Source organism: Eupeodes corollae, chromosome 1 (assembly GCF_945859685.1).
Source record: "Eupeodes corollae chromosome 1, idEupCoro1.1, whole genome shotgun sequence".
NCBI classification, from domain to species: domain Eukaryota; kingdom Metazoa; phylum Arthropoda; class Insecta; order Diptera; family Syrphidae; genus Eupeodes; species Eupeodes corollae.
This window is the reverse complement of record NC_079147.1, coordinates 181,670,254-181,689,659: the sequence shown is the minus strand read 5'-3', so window position 1 is coordinate 181,689,659 and position 19,406 is coordinate 181,670,254. Positions and strand designations below refer to the sequence as shown.

Sequence of the window (19,406 nt, the reverse complement as noted above, 5' to 3'; positions counted from 1 at the left end):
TATATTTATATTTATTATTATTTTTGAAATATCAGCTACGTATTAAATATTAACTTCTAATATATAACATTCATTTTATAAAAAAGAAGAATTTCTCTAAAGCCCTTAGAAAATTTATACAGAATGAATTTAAACAATTTTTTGTCATTATCATAACTTTATGTATGAACCTAAAAATAGTTTTTAATTTATAATAATTTTTGTTATTTTTTTTAATTTATTGCAAGTCTTTTTTAATTTTGGTATTTAAATTCGTACCTATATTTCTTTTTTCTTTAATATTTGAAATGGTTTATGCAAGGACTGTCACATGAAATGTACATAGAATAAAAAAAAAAAAACTACATAAAAGTAATTAAATGTATATTTGGTTAAAATTTATATATAAATGTAAACATTTGTTTCTTTTTTGGTCTAATTTAAATAGTTTTCGTTCCCTTTTTGTTTAAAAATTGCTGTGATAAAATTACAAATATGTACAATGTTCAATTTGAAATACAAAACTGTCTTTAATAAAAAAAAACAAAAAACCTGAATATATGTTTTTGCATGTTTTGCACTATTTTGAATATTATCTTCTTATTTCAAAAAAATAAAAAACAATTCATTCAATAAAAAATAGAAACAACAAAAATTACAAAACAACAATTTCTGTTTTTTCGTTCGCGATTAGGTACACTATGGGCCTAGATTTTTGGTTCTTTTAATTATGTTTTTTTATTTATATTTAACAAAATTCTTGCATAAACCATTGGACAATTAAATTTATATAGCTAATATTTTTATTTATTTATCTTAATATTTATAAATATTTTCATTTGATTTGAATTAATTTGTGTCTTCATTTTTTTCATTTTCGTTTCATTTTTCCTCGTCCCCGTCTCCCCCGTTCTCAACATTTTTGGTTTGAAATTTTTTGAAATAAAATAATCAACAAATTTTAATTCTCATGAAAAATTAAAAAAAAAATTGAAACAAATATTTTTGGAACCAAACAAAACAAAATGTCGATTCCAAAAACAAACAAAAAAACACAAAAATTCGAATATTGTAGTGCCAGGTGCTCCTCCAAGAAATATAACTGCCGAAGCAACAAGTCCAACGACAATCGCTGTATCTTGGTTACCACCGCCCATAGAACGTTCCAACGGTCGCATTGTCTATTATAAAGTGTTCTTTGTCGAAGTTGGCCGTTCCGATAGTGAAGCTACAATAACAACCCTTAACGCTAGCAGCATTGTTCTGGACGAATTGAAACGATGGACCGAATACAAGATATGGGTTCTAGCTGGGACATCAGTCGGTGATGGGCCAAGATCGCATCCGATTATCTTACGAACTCACGAAGATGGTATGTATTTTGTAGAATTTTATTTAATCAAAAGACTATTTAAAAAAAATTGTTTATATGAGATCACATTTGATTTTATAAACTTTTTACTAATCACACTTTGTATTTTATTTATATGAATTTTATTTCTTATTTAAATTTTATTTTTGTGTTTATTTTTTGTTCTAAAAAATAATCAGAAACAAAAATAAATATTTTTTGAATTTTGTTAAATTCTTCCTAGCAGACTGCTGGATGCCTCAATTTTTGGATAAGGAATTATTAATTTTTTAAAAAAATCTAATTTTAACCTTAAATTAATATAAAACAAATATTTTTAAGGTTTTTTATTAGAATTTAAAAAAATATATCTGACTAATAAAATTTTTGAAGTCAGATTGTTTTTTTATTTATAAAATATATAAGAGTGTTTTTTAACATTCAGTTTTTTTATATTGAAATTAGATGTTGTATTTAATTTAAACAATTTATTTAAGTGTAAGAATGACTTATGATTTTGTGATGCCCAAATTTGTCTTAGTTTAATTTTTTAATATTTTTTTCAAAAGCAACTTCGCAGTAATATTGAAATTTGACAATTTTATTTTCATCACTGAAGTATGTGCAACAACCAAATTATAAACATCCACCCTTATTAGTTCCAAAATTTATAGACAATCTGTTGCGTTAAGGCTCCCAGTTACTTTTGTCCTTTTGAAACACACGGGTCAAAAATGTTGAATACGGTCCTTGCATGAAAATGAGTTGACTAGTGGTGATTTTGTGGCGCTGTGTTGATCTTAATAGTCCTATCCACCTTCAGTACCTTTTTAGCAGTGTATTGCAATGTACCAATAGCCGATTATTCGAAATTGATCTCACCTTGTTTTCCTATCATAGACTTTTTTTTTTAGTTCGGAAAAGAGTTCTGAACAGAGTCCGAACATGTGGAGAATATTTTTTGAAGAAAAGGAGAATGAAAATTCTAATGCTTTTTGTCAACATTTAACTCATTTTGATCATTTACTATATTCCAAGCCAGAAGAGCTCTGGGGGCTTTGAACACTTTGTGGTAAAAAAGAAACACACAATTTTTTGTGTAAGTCTTTGCTCTGAACTTAAAAACAAAAACGGCAAAAACCGAAAGTACATTGAAGATAAATAACTTCTCAGATATTGTTCTGAACAAGTATTTTTCAACGCTTTCAAAAACATTGCGTTAGGTCTCGTTCCGAGTAGTTAAAAAACAGCTTTTATCAAGCCCATACCAAAAAAGGCGAATCCTTCTCAACTTCTCACTATCGACCGATTGCCCAAACGCCCCTTCTTTCCAAAACTAAGGAAACACAGATGAATTATCACCTCAAGAAATATCTAGAAGATCGAAAATATCACTGATGATCTCATGGTTCATCTCTCCGAACAGTAGAGCAAATCTTGACATCGTTTTAGAGAAAGTAAGATTTACGCACTTGATATTTCAAAAGCATTTGATTCGGTTTGGCACCAGGTTGTCTAAGCGAAAATGCTTGCATTACATTTTTCAATACAAGTGGTAAATCTTGGTTTGGTTTAAGTCTGAAAACCATATAATAAATGCTGGTGTGCCCCAGGGCACTGTTTTATCTCCAACACTCTTTCTCATTTTTTATTAATGATCTCCTGTCTTCAAGGTTTTCATATTCGTTTTCAGATTTACGTTCCTTCTCTTCGGATATGAAATTGCAACGACATAATATGATGCGCTCATTAAATTCTGACCTCAACAATATTGTATAATTTGGAATAAAAAATTGCGTGAAATTTAATGCTTCAAGACCCCTATTCTGTCTTGAACTTTTAAAGCAAAATAAACGCCAATTTCCATTATCCATGGGTGGCACTTACATCAATAAGACTGAACATCACGATGTTCTCACTAACCACCTCTTGTGGAACGATCACATACGCGACGTCCATAGCTTGAGTGTAACTGGCATTTCTGGACTAGTGCTCCTAACTTAAGATTCTTGGATAGTATTGAACGTAGAGCATTTAAATTGATTGGTGAGAATATCATCAGTGGAATATTTACGTTGCTCCAACATCCTCTTAAAGTTTCTTGTTCCACCCGTTCTTAACGTTATTTAAATAGTTTATTCTCTAGAGAAATATCCAGCTGCATTCTTCTACTTAATTTACTACTCGCGCTTCAAGAAATGCTCACGCTTCGAACCCAACTTCGCTCGTACTTTGAAGCAGAGAGATTCGTTCTTTCGTTGTGCTACGCGAATGTTGTAAGCCTTTCCTCACTCGCTACTTTCAATCCATTCCTCTTTGATCACACTGAGTCTTTGCCTACTAAGGGTAGTTACCTTGAGGTTGCGCCTATTTAAAAAAAAAGATTGTGTTTTGCTTTGAAATAATAAACAAATAAAAGAATCAGTTACCTTGACTATAATTAAAGTATATTCCATCAAGAACTTTAATAAATCCAATTTAGTTTTCCATTATATTTTATTGGTATTTGGATTTTTTCCATAGTTACAAGTAATTGAAATGCATATTTGTTCAATTACAATTACTTGAAATTGTAATGAAAAACAAATCAATTACTAACTACTTGTAATTAAAATAAAAGTTTTTCATCAAATACTAACTACTTGCAATTGAAATGAAAGTAGAAAATAATTACGAAAGTAATCAATGCAACTACTGAATTTTTTCGAATAAATGTTTCGATCTTAAACCGTACATTTTTTACTCAGGATTTATTTCCATATATATTTTAAGAAAAAGTTCGGAAATTTGCTTGATTTTGGAATGATTTGTATTGATGTTTTATTTATTATGAAATCAACCAATTCTATTCGTAGTGAGTTCACTTCTTTTCACTAATTTAATCTCGAAGTATTGAAACAATATTTTTAAAAATTTTACAGCAAAACTTAACCAAAATTTACAATCTATTCTGTCTATTTACTTCAAAGTGAAGGAAATTATTTCTTTAAAAGGAGTCTTTCTTAAAAAGCTGCAGAAGAAAATGAGCGAAGTTGCTAAGTTATTTTTCTTTTGGTTTCTTTTTATATTCATTTTTCTTTTTAGCATTTTTTATAACTTATAATTAAAAGTATACATTTTCATATGCAAATAATATTTTTGATATATATTTATAACAAACATTATAATAACTAAATATTTTTTGAATGTTTTTTAATGTTCGGGCAATAAAAACCACTCGCACTTAATTTTTAATAATTTTGTTTTTAGTCTCTAAAATTATTTTATTGCATTCCTTAATATTTATTATTACTTTTTTGACTTTTTTACCAAAAAAAAGTATACTTTTTATTTTTCAACTGCAACCTTTTATAGTTTAATATTTTATTATTTTCTCCTCACCTTATAGATTTTGTTTCTTATAAAAATTGGCACAATATGCACTTTTTAATCAAAACAAACCCTTGCAAATAAAACAATATATAGAAGACATTTATTTTTGATGAAAAATTTAAATATTTTTCAAACTATATCTTTCAATGTATTTCAGTTTTTGAAAAAAATAATTAATAATACATTATTTAAAAAAAAATATTAATTACGTAATTATATACTCCGAATTTTTGGAAATGCACTATTTTTGTGGTATTTTGTAAAGAGAGCACATAACTATTTATTATTATATTTATACATGGATTTATATTTAACGTTTGGTTTGTTTTTCAGTTTTTAATTCCATTCTTTTATTAATTTATTGCACACAATTTATTTATAATCTATAAATTTTATATATATTTTGATTTTTGAAGCACCTAACAATTTTTGTAAAGCTGTGCGATTTGCCCGATATACATATATACTTAACTATAAGATAAAAAACCCATCCAAATATACATTTTTATGAATATTTTATAATTTTATTTAATTAGTTGTTTATTTTTATTTCGAAAATTTATTGCATTCTTATTTTTTATTTTAATAAATATGTATTTTATGTTTAATATACTACACAATAATATTTGCATGTTTATTCATATTTTTGTGAAAATAAATTCTTCTACAAGAATTATATATTTAATTTTATATAATATATAAATATATATATATTTTTTTTGAAACAAATCAATATTTTGACATCGAAAAAATGTGAACGAAAAAACAGAAAACGTTACATATTTTTTTTAAATAAATCTCTACACAGTTTTTTTGAGAATTGTTTTTGAAACAACGCTTTTATAATGCGTTTCTGTTGTGTTTTTCTTTTTATATATACATTTTGTATTCTTTATTTTGTAGATGTTTTTGGAATTTTTTCTATACAAAAAAATGTTGAATTAAATTCAAAACTTCACCAAAAAAAAAGTTTTGCTCGTTTTGAGTTCAATTTTTGTTTTTAATTTTTCTATATTTATTTTTTTTTTATGATGGAACTATGGAATGTAGTTTTCATTTTTGTATGCATACAAATTATTGAGTTTGTTTGATAAATATTAATTTTTTTTTATTTAAAAAATTACAAAAAAAAATAAACATGAATACATTGTTTCTAGTTTTAAGTCACAGCTCGTATGTTTCGCACACTTTTAAGTCTATGTTAATAGTTTATATGTAAAAAAACATACAATTGTTAATACAAAAAATTAATAATTTTTATTTTAAATGCAATTAAAAATTATCATTATTAAATTTGTATAAATATTTTAAGCATTATATTGCACTTTTTTCTTGATCACTAAAAATGAGCACTTTATAGATTGAGAAGTTAGATAGGGATAATTTTTTGAATTAATAGAAATTTTGTTTTCGGTGAAAAGAGATAACACAAATAAAAAAGAATATGCTTTTCAGGGTTGTACTGTGGTTCTGTCGGTATTTTTTAGTTACATAAAAGTTGTCTAAATTTATCCTCGTTTTCTATTTTTATGTTTATTAGTTTTTAAAAATACTATACTCTTCCGGTTTCAAACTATGAAATAAAAGTTTAAATTTCTAATGAAAAACAATTTGTAAAATGGGGCGTTTTCGAAATAGTATGTAAAACATTTTTTTCTTCAAAATATCTGCTGAGTTAAAAGCTTAACTTACATTTCTGATATTTTATTTCATTGCTTAATGAAACCTTTTATCAGTTAAAATTGGGGTGTTTACCATTTGAATTCTGAGGTACAGAAGTTGGTTAAAAGATGTTGGCAAAGGGTACTTAGCATCCTTCATTTAATGAATCCGGACAGAATTAGCATTTCTCTAAATTCTCACTTTACTATTGAGCTTTTTCTATAATGCCTATTTATTTTCGTCTTTTCTTTTTCTTCCGGCCTTGAATGATGTAAAACTTCACTTTAATTTCTTAACACATTGAATTATTAATATTTTTTCTGCTCTCCCACTAATTTTAATGAGATTCTTGTGAGAGTCATTGAATTTGGACATGTAAGCACTGAGGAAAACCGAAATAAATTCAAACAAGTTAGACCAAAAATTACTACAATGGTGATTTATAAAAAATGTCGGCAACACTACGTCTTGTCAGTTCCTACACTCGTTTCCAATGACACTCTTTTTGTAAGCTTCATTGATAAAACCAATTTGCTTCCAGCACAGCTAGCTGGTAATCCGATGCTGCCAATGAGTGACATGACTCCTCCTGTACTCGAAAGCGTTATCGATTCTATGGTATGAATCTTCTTACGCATTCGTTCAGTTGCTAGAGTACTCAAAGATCTTGACATTCGCAAATTCGCTGGCTATTGTTCTATAGAGGTTTTCTTAAACGCTGACCAACCACTGCGTCAGCTTTTCTTTCTGTGCTATTTTACAGATGTCTTTCCGATTGGAAACTTACATACTTACTTAAGATGGCACTACAATCCGAGGCGCACCTGGGCCTCAACCAACATGCGTGTCCAGTCAGCTCGGTCCCTAGCTACTCGTAGATGGCTCCGGTTTCGCACGCCAAGTTGGTTCAGGGTTGCGGTCTTCCTCTTCTGCGCCGCCGTCCCTCGATATTGGAGTCGAAGACCTTCCGTGCTGAAGCGTTGATGTCCATTCGTCATGAAATTTTCAGCTTAAGAATAATCTTGAAAAACGGAAGCTTGTATACTGGTGATCACATGCTTTTGGTATTGATGAATCTCTTCCTAACTGGGTTAGGAATTTTTCGAACCGTTCAATTCAAGTAGTTTTGGACGCGTTCAAATCTGAAATCCGCAAAATAAACCTGGTGTGTCCCTGGTCTCCGTTTTGTCTTCGACGCTCTTCCTTATTTTTATAAATGATCTTTTGTCTGAAATTTCCAACCCACTAAATTTGTTCGCTAATGACAGTACCATCAGCTTTTCATATTCTTATAATTGTTCTTCTAATGTTGACTACCAACGTTTTGTCAGCATTAATCGTAAAGAATTTAATGCTTCGTAAAACTCAATGCTACCTACTGCCTCAAAAGCGTAACACTCCTCAAATGCCAATTTTCATGGGTCGTACTTGTACCAAGAGGACTGAAGAGTTCTAGGTATGTGCATCACAAAAGACTTGTTGTGTAGTTATCACATATTTAACATCGCCAAAAATGCTGCTAAGTCTTTAGGTGTTCTCAGACGTTGCATAAATTCTGAAATGGCTATAATTTACTAAGCTTATATTGGCCTAAAACTCAAGTAAAATTCTAATAATTGAGCTGGTGCCTCAATAACGTACTTGAGTCTTCTTCTTTTGCTTCTCTTGAACACTGCCGCAATGTCACATGTCTATCGTTGTTTTATAGTTATTTTTATAAACAGTGCTCTAGTAAAATAGCCAGTTGTATTCCTCCCCTTAAACAATTCAACTCGTACTGCCTAAACATCAACTTCCAGCTTCTAAGTTTTAAAATGAAATCAACTAACACCACTTATCGAGAACAAAGTTTGAGCTATGGTTACCCAAGAACTTTTGGTTAACAAATTTAAAAAAAAAGTTTTAAAATCATTTCGAAATATGAAAAAAAGACATCAACCAAAACAGAATGTGTACAACCCTTACAGCATATCACTTTAAAGTCTACTGTTAAAAATCGTCATAAATAAAATAAAAAATACTTAAATTATTCTTATTTTATTATTTTATCTACATTTAAAAATAGGAAAAACTAAAAGAGTAAACTATTAATAAAATTCTATTTACTTTACTGTTCAAATGGAGGCAATTTCTATGATAGGCTTATGAAGGTATTTTCTTCAAGACAAGACAGTTCCTTATTTTAAATGGCGCCCAACTTTCTTTTGTTTGTCTTTAAAATAAAACTATAAGGTACCTACACTATAAGTTTTATTCTTTTCCTTATAAAGTTGGTTTTAATTTTAGAAGCCTCTGAATAAAGCACTTTTTTTTAACAGTATCAGCACCATGTCTATAAATCAGTAGACTTACTCTCTATGATATTATAAACAAAAATGAAAAAAACGGCACAGAAATCATAAAAGCACGCTATGTTTTATATAAAATAGTAATAAGAATTGTATTTATTTATTTATCATTAATTTCATTATCAGATTTTATTTGTGTAAATTTGAATTTTATAATTTCTGCTCACCCGATTTATATATCAGCACACACTTGCACACTTATCTTTATTTTATATTTATATACAATCACTTTATCACTAAAGAGCACAATCTATGTATCACAATATAAATTTAAATAATTTTGAGTAACAATTTAATAAAATCACTAAAAAGTATAAAAGAGCACCTTGTGTATAAATAGTTTTAATTTATAATATTTTCTTATATAGAAAGTGTAGCTTTAATAAAAATAATAATAATAATAATCTTACCCCTATCTTAACTGGCGCCTAACCTGAGACCCCATCATTGTGTGATATAGAATCCTCCTGTGTGTAAATATGTATACATTTTTTGTTCAAACCCTTTTTATATAAAAGTTTTAAAAATATAAGAAGAAGTAGGTAACATAATTTCATTCCCCAGGAAATAATAACATAAAAGTTAAAAAAAAAATCCTTATACTTAAATAAGAAAAATTTCCATCTGCATTCATATTTATGTGCATTTTATTTGTCCCTTAATTTTGTATTTTTTGTGTTCTGTTAACTCAAATGTTGTAAACTTGAGAATTTTCTATTCTTTATTTACAACCATCATCAGCATCACCATCTTAACTACCACACATCGAGGTACCAACCACATTACATCATTCTTTTCTTCTTTATTTTTGATATAAAGTCATCTTTTTCATCTTGCATATTCTCAAGTGTGTAACTTGCACAATTTTGTTATTTAAATTACAAGGATCAAGCATCCTAGCTCCTACACACTCGTCATCGTCATGAACTCGCCACTCCTCACAAATGTATATCCTTTTATAGCAACAATCCTAACCCCGCATATGAAATATCTATACCTTACCTACACATCTATATATATATATAGAGATAGAGACGTGTCCTTTTTTGCACATACTTATGTAAATGTATATCAACTCACATTTTATACGATGTATATCTATTTATTGCGCACTTATTACTTGCACAAGTATTGTAAGAGACCGAGAGTCCTGTCTGGAGAATGTGTATAGAATTATACAAAATGAACGAAAGTATTGTGTGCATGATGAAGATAATGATGTCGGGGAAAGAGTCACCATTATAGAGCTTTAAAAAAATATATACAAAACCTTAACGATGTGTGTACCGCATCGCAATTAAGTCCTTTTTCAAGAGAACTGTCTTCGCATAGGAGGAGTACATACAAAAAACACCAACCTCAAAGTGCAATCATAGAAAAGAGGCTGCGAACCTTTCAACAAAGGATTCTATTTTTTCAGTTTGTATGTTTTTTTTTACTTTTTCTTTCCTGGCTGATGGTTTTTGCACACAGGATTTTTCTCCCAAATCATATAATTTACAGTCTCCTTCACATGAAAATATCTATTTGTTACTTTGTACATATATTGTTTCAAAAATTTAAAAATTGATATGATTAAAGTGATTTTGCCAATATCTATGTAGGTGTGGCATCGATCTAAACACCTCGATTTTCATATATATATTCCAAGAAGAGTTCAAAAATTAGATCGACATTAACATAATTGACTATCAAAAACAATTTAAGGTGCCAGTTACAGCTATCATTGGTTTACATCATTGAAACCAATCATTGGAATTTTTATACAGGTTGATTATAGCTTTCATTAATAATTCCTTTTTTTTTTGACAAAGATTTAAATCAAGTGTTGAGGAATAGTTGAACGTTGAAATGGAACGTTTTGTTCTGAACTATAGAATTAAAACCACTGAAAACCACTTCAACATTGAATTGGATTGAATAAAATATATTTTTATATCATTTTAAAATAGAAGAAACTTGAATTTCTTTTATATATCTAAACAAAATTTCCAATGATTAGAACTTATAAAAGCTATAAAATTAACACCTAACCGTAATACTTGTGCTTTAAGAAATACTTAGCCCAAATTGTGTCATGTTGTTAAGTATAGAGATTCGTTATTGAGCCGTACTATGCGAATGTAGAATTCCGAAGTGTTTCTCTGTTATTACAAGTTTCAAGAGTCTTAAAATGTTCACATTGTCTCTCTCTGTTTTAAGGGTTTAAAAAAGAAACCTTTTGAGTGTGCGCTGATTATAAAAAAGTCTTTTGAGTCTACGAATTACTATGCAATAATTCCTTAGATTTACCGTTTAACAACACAAAGGATTAAGATGTCTGTAATTCTCAGCTCAATTTAAATCACATCAGGCTTTCAAAATATGCTCCATATACAAAACTCTAAAAACAATAAAGAGGCTTTTAAAGGCTTCGTTAAAAGTCAACATATTCCTTAACAATAAATTGTATAGTTATTTTGTGAAATACAAATTTTATGAGTATTTATTTGAATCTATATGAATTTTTTTAGGAAATCTTGAATTTAATATATTCATGGTCTTGAAAAATAAGGTTTGGAAATAAATTTGATTTTGACTATTAACTATGATTAAAAAATACCCGGTTAAAACATTGGTTTTATGGTTTTATTCTACTTCAAAAACTTGATTTAATCTAATTGTTCAGACAACCGATTCATTTTTTGTCTGTTTTGTGTTGGAACTCGTGTTAGCACAAATGGTTCTGTAATTCTTTAAGGTTTAATTTTATATAAGTGACATTTAACAACTCAGAAAGGTTTTTAGAACATTTTATGAAATACAATAAATATTTCAACTTAAAATTGAAGAAAGTGATCATAAAAACAAAAACCATCATGAATTTAACCTTAAGCGGCCACACCTCATACAGGCCACATAGCGGGCATGTATATGTGTGGATATTTCAAGTCTTTTAGCAACACTTATTGGTTGATGATATTGGTTGGTTAATTTAATGTCAATTTGATAAAAATATCATACTAATTGTCCCAAGCTAAAAAGTCTAACAGTCAAAGCGATAACATTCGAAAAAACTTCTCAAACTTGCCGGCCAACATCTAATTTGTATTAATTTGAAAGGTTAATAATAATTTAATAGCCTCAAAAAGCCTTTCATATACAGTGGCTCCCACGATTAATCGGTCAAAAAGAAAGATTATTTTTGTAATGGAATTTTTCAAGAAAAAATGTATAGAAGTCAAAGAATTTAATCATTATTTTATAACATAGAAATAGCAGAAATGGTTCATCGGAGTCTTTTCATTTTTTAGTACAAAATTTCCAAATTTAAAATAGCAAATAGGATTCATAATGTTAGCAGAAAAATACAAGGAAATAAACTGGAGACGTACGATGAGAATCTTCTTTTAGGCTAGTCAACTGAAATTCTTTCTTATATTCCGAACCTCTAAAGATTTTTTTCACATAATAAAGTAATTTTGAAGTCAGATTCGAAAATTAAGGCTGTCAAAACTGAATAAATCTTGTGAACTAGTATTTTTTACGATATTCAAAGAAAGTTATAAAAAGTTAAACCGGATTTTGACAGGTTTGCTAGCGTTACCAACTAAAACCACGAAATGAATGAGCCTATGAAATTATACGATCCAAAAGTTATGTTAAATAACTATTTAAAATGAGGTCTTATGAGTAGACCCAAAAACTGTTGTTCATTTAGTCAACCTTATTTTAATTGATTTAAATTGTACCAAACTATTTCCCTAACTTTAAAAACATTTAATTTTTTGATTTGTTTGGGGATAAAGTGTTTCAATAATTATTTCTCCAAAATATTTAATTCCCTAGACATATATTTTCAATTTTGTTCAAAAAATGCAGACTTTTTTTTAAATTTTTAAATAAAACTAAAAAGAGACGTGTGACGAATTTTTTGACCAAATATGTATTGTGTTCAAAATTTCAACAAAAATATAAATTTGTTGAAACATATTTAATAAAATATTGTAATTTTGAGAAAAACTATCCTTTCTCCTGCAACAGACTGTTAACTTTTGTACATATCTATCTACTATACTTGGAACACACTCCCAGTTAAAAGTTTTCGGACACATGCTTGAGTTGTTTAGAAACGAAGCAGCGGAGTTCTGAGGTTGTTGTCCTTTAATTCTATAAAAGTCCTATACTACGACCCCTATTCACTCTTATGCCGTGTTGTCTGCGTCTGTTGTGTTGAGTATAATTCCATAGTAATTAAGTTTTTGTTTCGCTTTTTTTTCATAAACAACCAACACATATACTTAATTGCAGGATACACCTACATAACCTATCCTATTTTTGTTCTGTTACTGTTACTACTCTTACTGTATCTATCTACTATTGTTTTGGGTCATACTGTCATCATCAGTACTGAGTACATGTCATCATATAGTGACATTTTTCTTTTTGTTGTCGTTAGTTTTATTGACATAACTAACAAGGTTTTGATAGTGTTATTTCTGATGGTAAGGACGATGCTACCACTACCGCCACCGCCGCCGCCGTACCTATCTACTCTACCTGATGATGGTGTTCTTTTTGTGGGTGAAAAGCGACCTCAGGGTAGGGGTTAAGAGGAGTAGTGGAAAATGAAAAAAAATTATGCATTTTGATGATTTTTCCTTTTACTCGTAGGATGGTATATTTCTTTATTTTTTATTTTGTCAGTGAATAAATGAAATAACTATGTGTAGAGTATTTGATACATTTTTATATTTTAAAAAATATAAACTTTAGAGGTTGCTATCACCTTGTTTGAAGTGCCACCCACACATACATATATACAATTCATATCTCTATGAATGCACTTTGAAGAGTAAACAAAAAAAGGACAGTGTATTAAAAAAAAGTTAAAAAAATTGCAAGTGCAAGTAACTAGTTTCAATTTTTATTTTGTTTTTATTTTTTGGTCATGGTGACTCGTTCCCTAAAAGTTTGAATGGTTTTACAAGTATCTAGATACATAGTATATAAATTTCTGAATAAAAACTGACTGATTTGTATATATGATGTTGAAATCGTTATGAAATATGATGAGTTTTGTTTTGAACTCTGAAGTAGGACTTTTATGAGTGAGAGTGTTGAATGATTTTTTTGTATATTTAATAAAAGATGAAAAATCAGTGGAAGGTGCTCTTTGACCAAAAAAAAAGAAAAGTAATTTAAAATGAACATATTTCTTTTTAATTTATAAACAAAAATAAAAACATTTAACACAAACCCTCATTTATGACATTAAAATTTTTGTTTTTAAAACTTTTAATTTTTTGGTTAATAATTTAAAATTTTGTATTTTTTTTAATTTCTGTTAAATATTATCATCAGGTTGTTGAACTGTCTTATGCAAACTACCACCATTTAAAAAAGAAAAAAAGAAGTTATTTTTAAATAGGGAAGAGCAGACACTGCGAGGATTCTTTTTCCTTTTCACTGAGTCATTTTAACCTTTTGTCAGTGGAAGCTTCTTAATTAATCATTAAAAACATATAAACTTTTAGGTATTGGCTTGTCTTCCAGTTTTTAGTCCACAACAAGCCCTTTTTGTTGCTTGGTCATTACTTCGATACATACAAGTATTCGATAATAATAAGTCGATGGTCAAAATCTAAGACTTAGCTTTAATTATAATTTTTACATAAGCACAAAATTAAAACTAAATTATTTAAGTGAACAACATTTTTAAAGTAATGAGTTATGATATTTTGCGAATTAATAGTAGATATAATGATTATTTATTAATATAAGGTATAACAATTTTTTTGATTTAGTATACGGACTTGACAACTATTCTTGTCCTTAAATAAAATTGTCATAATATTTCCTTAAATACTTGTCGAAAAGTGAAAAATGATTGAAAAATCTCTGGATTCAGACTATTTTTCGTTAAATTTTTATACAAAAGTGATAATAATTTAGACATTCAAAGTAAGTGCTGAGATATTTTTTTAAAAATGTTATTAAACTCTTAGCAACTTTTAACTTAATAGGTCCAAAAATGTCCAGTGCAAGTATACATAAGTTAGTTAGTAAGCATTCCACAATCTAAAGAAACAAAGATTAAAGCTGTCTATTGTTTAAATCATGCAAGGCTTTTCTACGTTCCCGTCCGCTACTTTTAGTTTTCGCTCTTCGGACTTAGTAGTTGTCATAGCGAAACTAAATTTTAATAGAATTGGAATTTTAAATCTGTAGGAATTATTGGGTTTTGAGGAATAATGATTCGCTCAAGTTGTTTGAATTGATGTCTTGCACCCTTACATATTGGACAGGCATCTAAATTTAGCATTATCATCACTGGAGCTTTTAACTTTAATTTGAGGGCACAACTCACAGCTTAAGTGAGTTCAGAATTTTTTCCTGGTATGAAGTGCTTTTTTGACAGAGAAATTGATCGTCATGTATGTTATTTTGTAATTCACGGTAAATCCTTTCAATAAGTTGAGAATTAATCTGTTAGTGTCACATAGCCTTCCACATTTGTTTTCAACCGCCCCCTTCCTAACTCCTATTTTTAATATTGTTTCAGCGTAATGTAATGACAGACAACGGCGATAGATCCTAAAGCAGACAGCACCTAATGATATGGTACTAATTAGTGTTCTAAAAAAAGAATATATTAAATTTTTGATTATAAATGTTACCAAGGGTTTTGCTTGAATACGCTGTGAATGAGATATTTTATCGCGGTAAAAAGTAGCTTAAAACACTTTCCAGTATTGTTACTACCTCTACAAAAAAAATCATGTCATTATGTTGCTCCGTTGCGACTTGAAAGGCGGACAAACAAACAAACAAACAAACTGACTTTCCGATTTATAATATTATTTTACATTTGTTTCTCGCTCAAAATCTTAAGAAAAATGTTAATATCATACCGCAATGGAAGAAAATTAGTCGTGTTTATTCGTAAGTGATGCTATGTATCCCAAACAGTACATTTTTCGTTCAAGTCCAAGTAATTCTTCATAAAAATCTAGGGTTATTCGCTTACAAGGTCCAATTGACTATATGCTTCGTTAAAGCTTTTAAAACTTGTTTCAGAATGTAGAGTATAGGGATCTTTAAACCATTTTATTTTTGATAATGGTCTAACACTTGGCGTTAGTGACATGTTAATGGGCATTTTTTACTTAAATTAAATTCAATTGAATTTTTAACGACTTCTGGTTCACAAAGGACCCCACCATTCCACACAGTCCATACCACATGCAATGTTGATTTCTAATCCACAAAATTCCCATATCGTTTATTACTCGTCTTTCCGATGTCTATTACTTGCCTCTGAGCTATGATCTGGCTAATTTTGTTGTGTGGAGAATTGTGAACTACCGATGTTCCGTTTTAAGCACCTAAGACCAATATCATCCAAGCAATCAATGATCTACAGTTTAGAACAAGGGCTTGTAAAATTAGAGTGACAGAGTCAATATAACTGAAATTTTATTTTTAAAAAGATACTTATGTTCGACCTACCTTTAAAATTGTTTTAAAATTTAATAACTCTGCAAGGCCAAAAGTTTTACAGACTTTTTTTACTAGACTAACAGCAATAGATCTAATTAAATAACTGGTATTCAAAAGAGACAAACAAGCAATTTTCACAAGTGTTTAAAATTAAATTTATTGCTTACGACCGACCTATTATCCTTCGACTAGAAGTTCAGTCACTAGGCAAGTGAGGATGGTCTCAAAATATAACACAGTCTCTTTAGAAAAGAACAAAGTTAGCTTCGGAATTGTTAGCTTCTTCTTTGAAATTTGGTAACATGTCTAGTATCAAAACTTTATTATGAAATTGTATTTTTTATAATTTATTAAAACACTTTGACTCTAATTCCAATATGGCAAAATGAGTCCACAAACAATGTTAGTAAATAAACTAGTAATCGTATTGTTCACATAGATTAGGTAAGGTTAGAGTGGCTGTCCGTTAAAAATTTGATCGAGATGCCTTCATTTGTTTTAAAAAGATTTGTAGAACATTGATAGCAGAAAAAGTTGTACGTTTTTTGTTGATTATTCCAAATTCGAAAACATTTTTTCGTCAAATACGCTACAGTATTTTGAGTCCCAATTGCTGTTATTGCTTGTGACAGAGTCAAAATAACTGAAATTCCATTTTTAAAAAGATACTTATGTTCGACCTACCTTTAAAATAGTTTTAAAATTTAATAACTCTCCAAGGCCAAAAGTCTTACAGACTTTTTTTTACTAGACTAACAGCAATAGATCTAATTATATAACTGGAATTCAAAATTGACAAACAAGCAATTTTCACAAGTGTTAAAAATTAAATTTATTGCTTACGACCAACCTATTATCCTTCGACTAGAAGTTCAGTCACAAGGCAAGTGAGGATGGTCTCAAAATATATGTCCGTTAAAAATTTGATCGAGGTGCCAGCATTTGTTAAAAAGATTTGTAGAACATTGATAGCAGAAAAAGTTTGTTCATTATTCCGAATTCGAAAACATTTTTTCGCCAAATGCGCTATAGTATTTCGAGTCCCAATTGCTGTTATCAGCGAGATAATTAATAAACAGATAAAACAGAGACAAATTCCTTCAAAGAAATCCTTGCAGTGTTTGTTTTCCATTTAAATATTCAAAATTATTAGAAAGAAAAATGTCAATACCGTGCCAAAATTTAAAAAAGTTTTCACCCAAAATGTGTTTTTTTTTTTTATAAGTATACGAAATTCTTCGTTTGTTAATTTTGTTTTATTTCGGTTTTGATTTCATTTTTAATGCGAGTGGGCCATTAAAAAATAAAATAAAATTTTAAAAAAAGTCACTCAAAATCACAGCAATTGAAAACTTTATAACACAATAGTAAAATAAAAAAATGTAAAACATCAAAAAAATATATTTTTTTCTCTTTTCTATATTTTTTTATTCTCGGTATTGAAAATTGATTGATTATCGTCTTCTTTAATGGCCACTCGAAATAAACTCTGCAAATATTTACTGAATATCTACCAAATATCTGTCTCCTCTACCTGAATTTTTCAAACAAATGAAACATAAATTTAACAAACTTAAAAACAATGAATATGAATTTTTTGAATTTTGCGAAAATTATATCATTTTTGAACACAAAAAACGGGGATTTACTTTAAAATCGTCGAATACTATAGAAAAAAAGAGTGAGTACCTAAATTAGTTTGAAATTTACAAAAAAAAAAAGAAATTTCAAAATAAGAAAATACAATTTTGAAAAAACAAAATGTTGTGTGAATTGTATTTTTGTTTTTTTTTTTTGGTTATTTTTTGTATAATTTTATATTTTTATAAACTTAACTTTTAACCAAAATAAAATACCTACTCATGCATACGACTTATGACTGATTATGCATCTTTTTTTGGAATATTGAAAATCAAAAAATAAGATCTTTTGCGTGTACCAAATTTGTTTTTGATCTTTTGGTTTTTCTGTTGTGGTGTGCGTGCAAGTTTTGATAGTTGTAAGTTTTTTTGATAAACAAAAAAACAAAAAAAAACTATATTAGTGTTGTTTTTTATTTCAGTTTTGACTTTGCCATGTTTGTTCTTACAATTTTTTGGAACAACGAGAGTAGAAGTCAAAATTCCTTTTTGAGAATGCTAAATTATAGTTTTTTTTCTTTTGGAACATATTTCTCAAACATGTAACGACTAAAAATTTTGAACGAAATCGAAATAATTACTAATTTATAAAGTGGACAAATACAATTTGATATTTTTAAGAAACAAATTCGACCCAAATTATAATTGTACTAAAATTTAGACTGAGATTTTTTTAAAGTTAATTTGAATACATTTAGTTTTGAACACGATAAAATAAAATTTTCAATTTAATAACGGTGTTTTGATGACTTCATTCTTATCTAAAATTACCAACAATTGAAATATGTTCCAAAATGTGTTTTTTGAAAAATGTTTTGTAGTTTGCTTTTATGACAAACTTTAATACAAAAAAAAAGAAAACAAGGAAAGTCTTGTATACGTATGTACTAAATATTTTTGCTGACCAAAATACATATTTCCTTTATACATTAATAAATCTTTTTGAATTTTTGAACCATATTATGATACAGGATGTTTTTTGTCTATATACCTATATACATATATATGAAAATTTTTGTATTTCTGCAATGCGCTCCCAATGAAAATGGATATTATATTATTTTTGTCTTTTTCATTTCTACATAAATATTATAAATTTTAACAAAACAAAAAATCTTATCTCTGATTCAATTTTTTGCATCTATGGAATTTAATATTTTTGAATTAAAAAAAAATAAAAAATATTTTTTTGATACGAAAAAATAAGGAATTAATCTATTTTTGAATGCATTCCATTTTTTTGAAAAACAAAATAAACAAAATTATATATGGACGTGGATTTTTTTGTATCTTTCTTCCCTCCATATTTGTTTTTTTTTTATATATTCCGTTATTTTGTTGTGTATTTGCTAGTCTTTCAAATTTTGAAAAACAAAAGGAGACAGGTATGTTCTCTGTTTAATTGAAAAAAAGGGGTTCGAAAAAAATAAAATAAAACAGGAAACTTAATTTATAAAAATACAAATTTTGAAAAATCATTTCATTCGTGTTTTTTGCATCGTTATGAGATGTGGTGATGTTGTTTTAAATATTCTTTAATCGGTATTGTTTCTTCATAGAAGAGATAAGAAA

General features: G+C 28.2%; 1 protein-coding gene across 9 annotated transcripts in view; it reads left to right on the top strand.

The window, feature by feature from the left end:
- Positions 1–19,406, top strand: part of LOC129943354 (tyrosine-protein phosphatase Lar) — a 421,011-nt gene that overhangs the window by 388,255 nt on the left and 13,350 nt on the right. For 7 of the 9 annotated variants that reach the window (XM_056052723.1, XM_056052721.1, XM_056052717.1 and 4 more), the window contains one exon: positions 1,055–1,351. The exons of the other annotated variants lie outside the window; for them this stretch is intronic. In XM_056052723.1, coding sequence (XP_055908698.1) covers positions 1,055–1,351 — 297 coding nt within the window. The remainder of the gene's footprint in view (positions 1–1,054; positions 1,352–19,406) is intronic. 9 annotated transcript variants of the gene reach the window in all.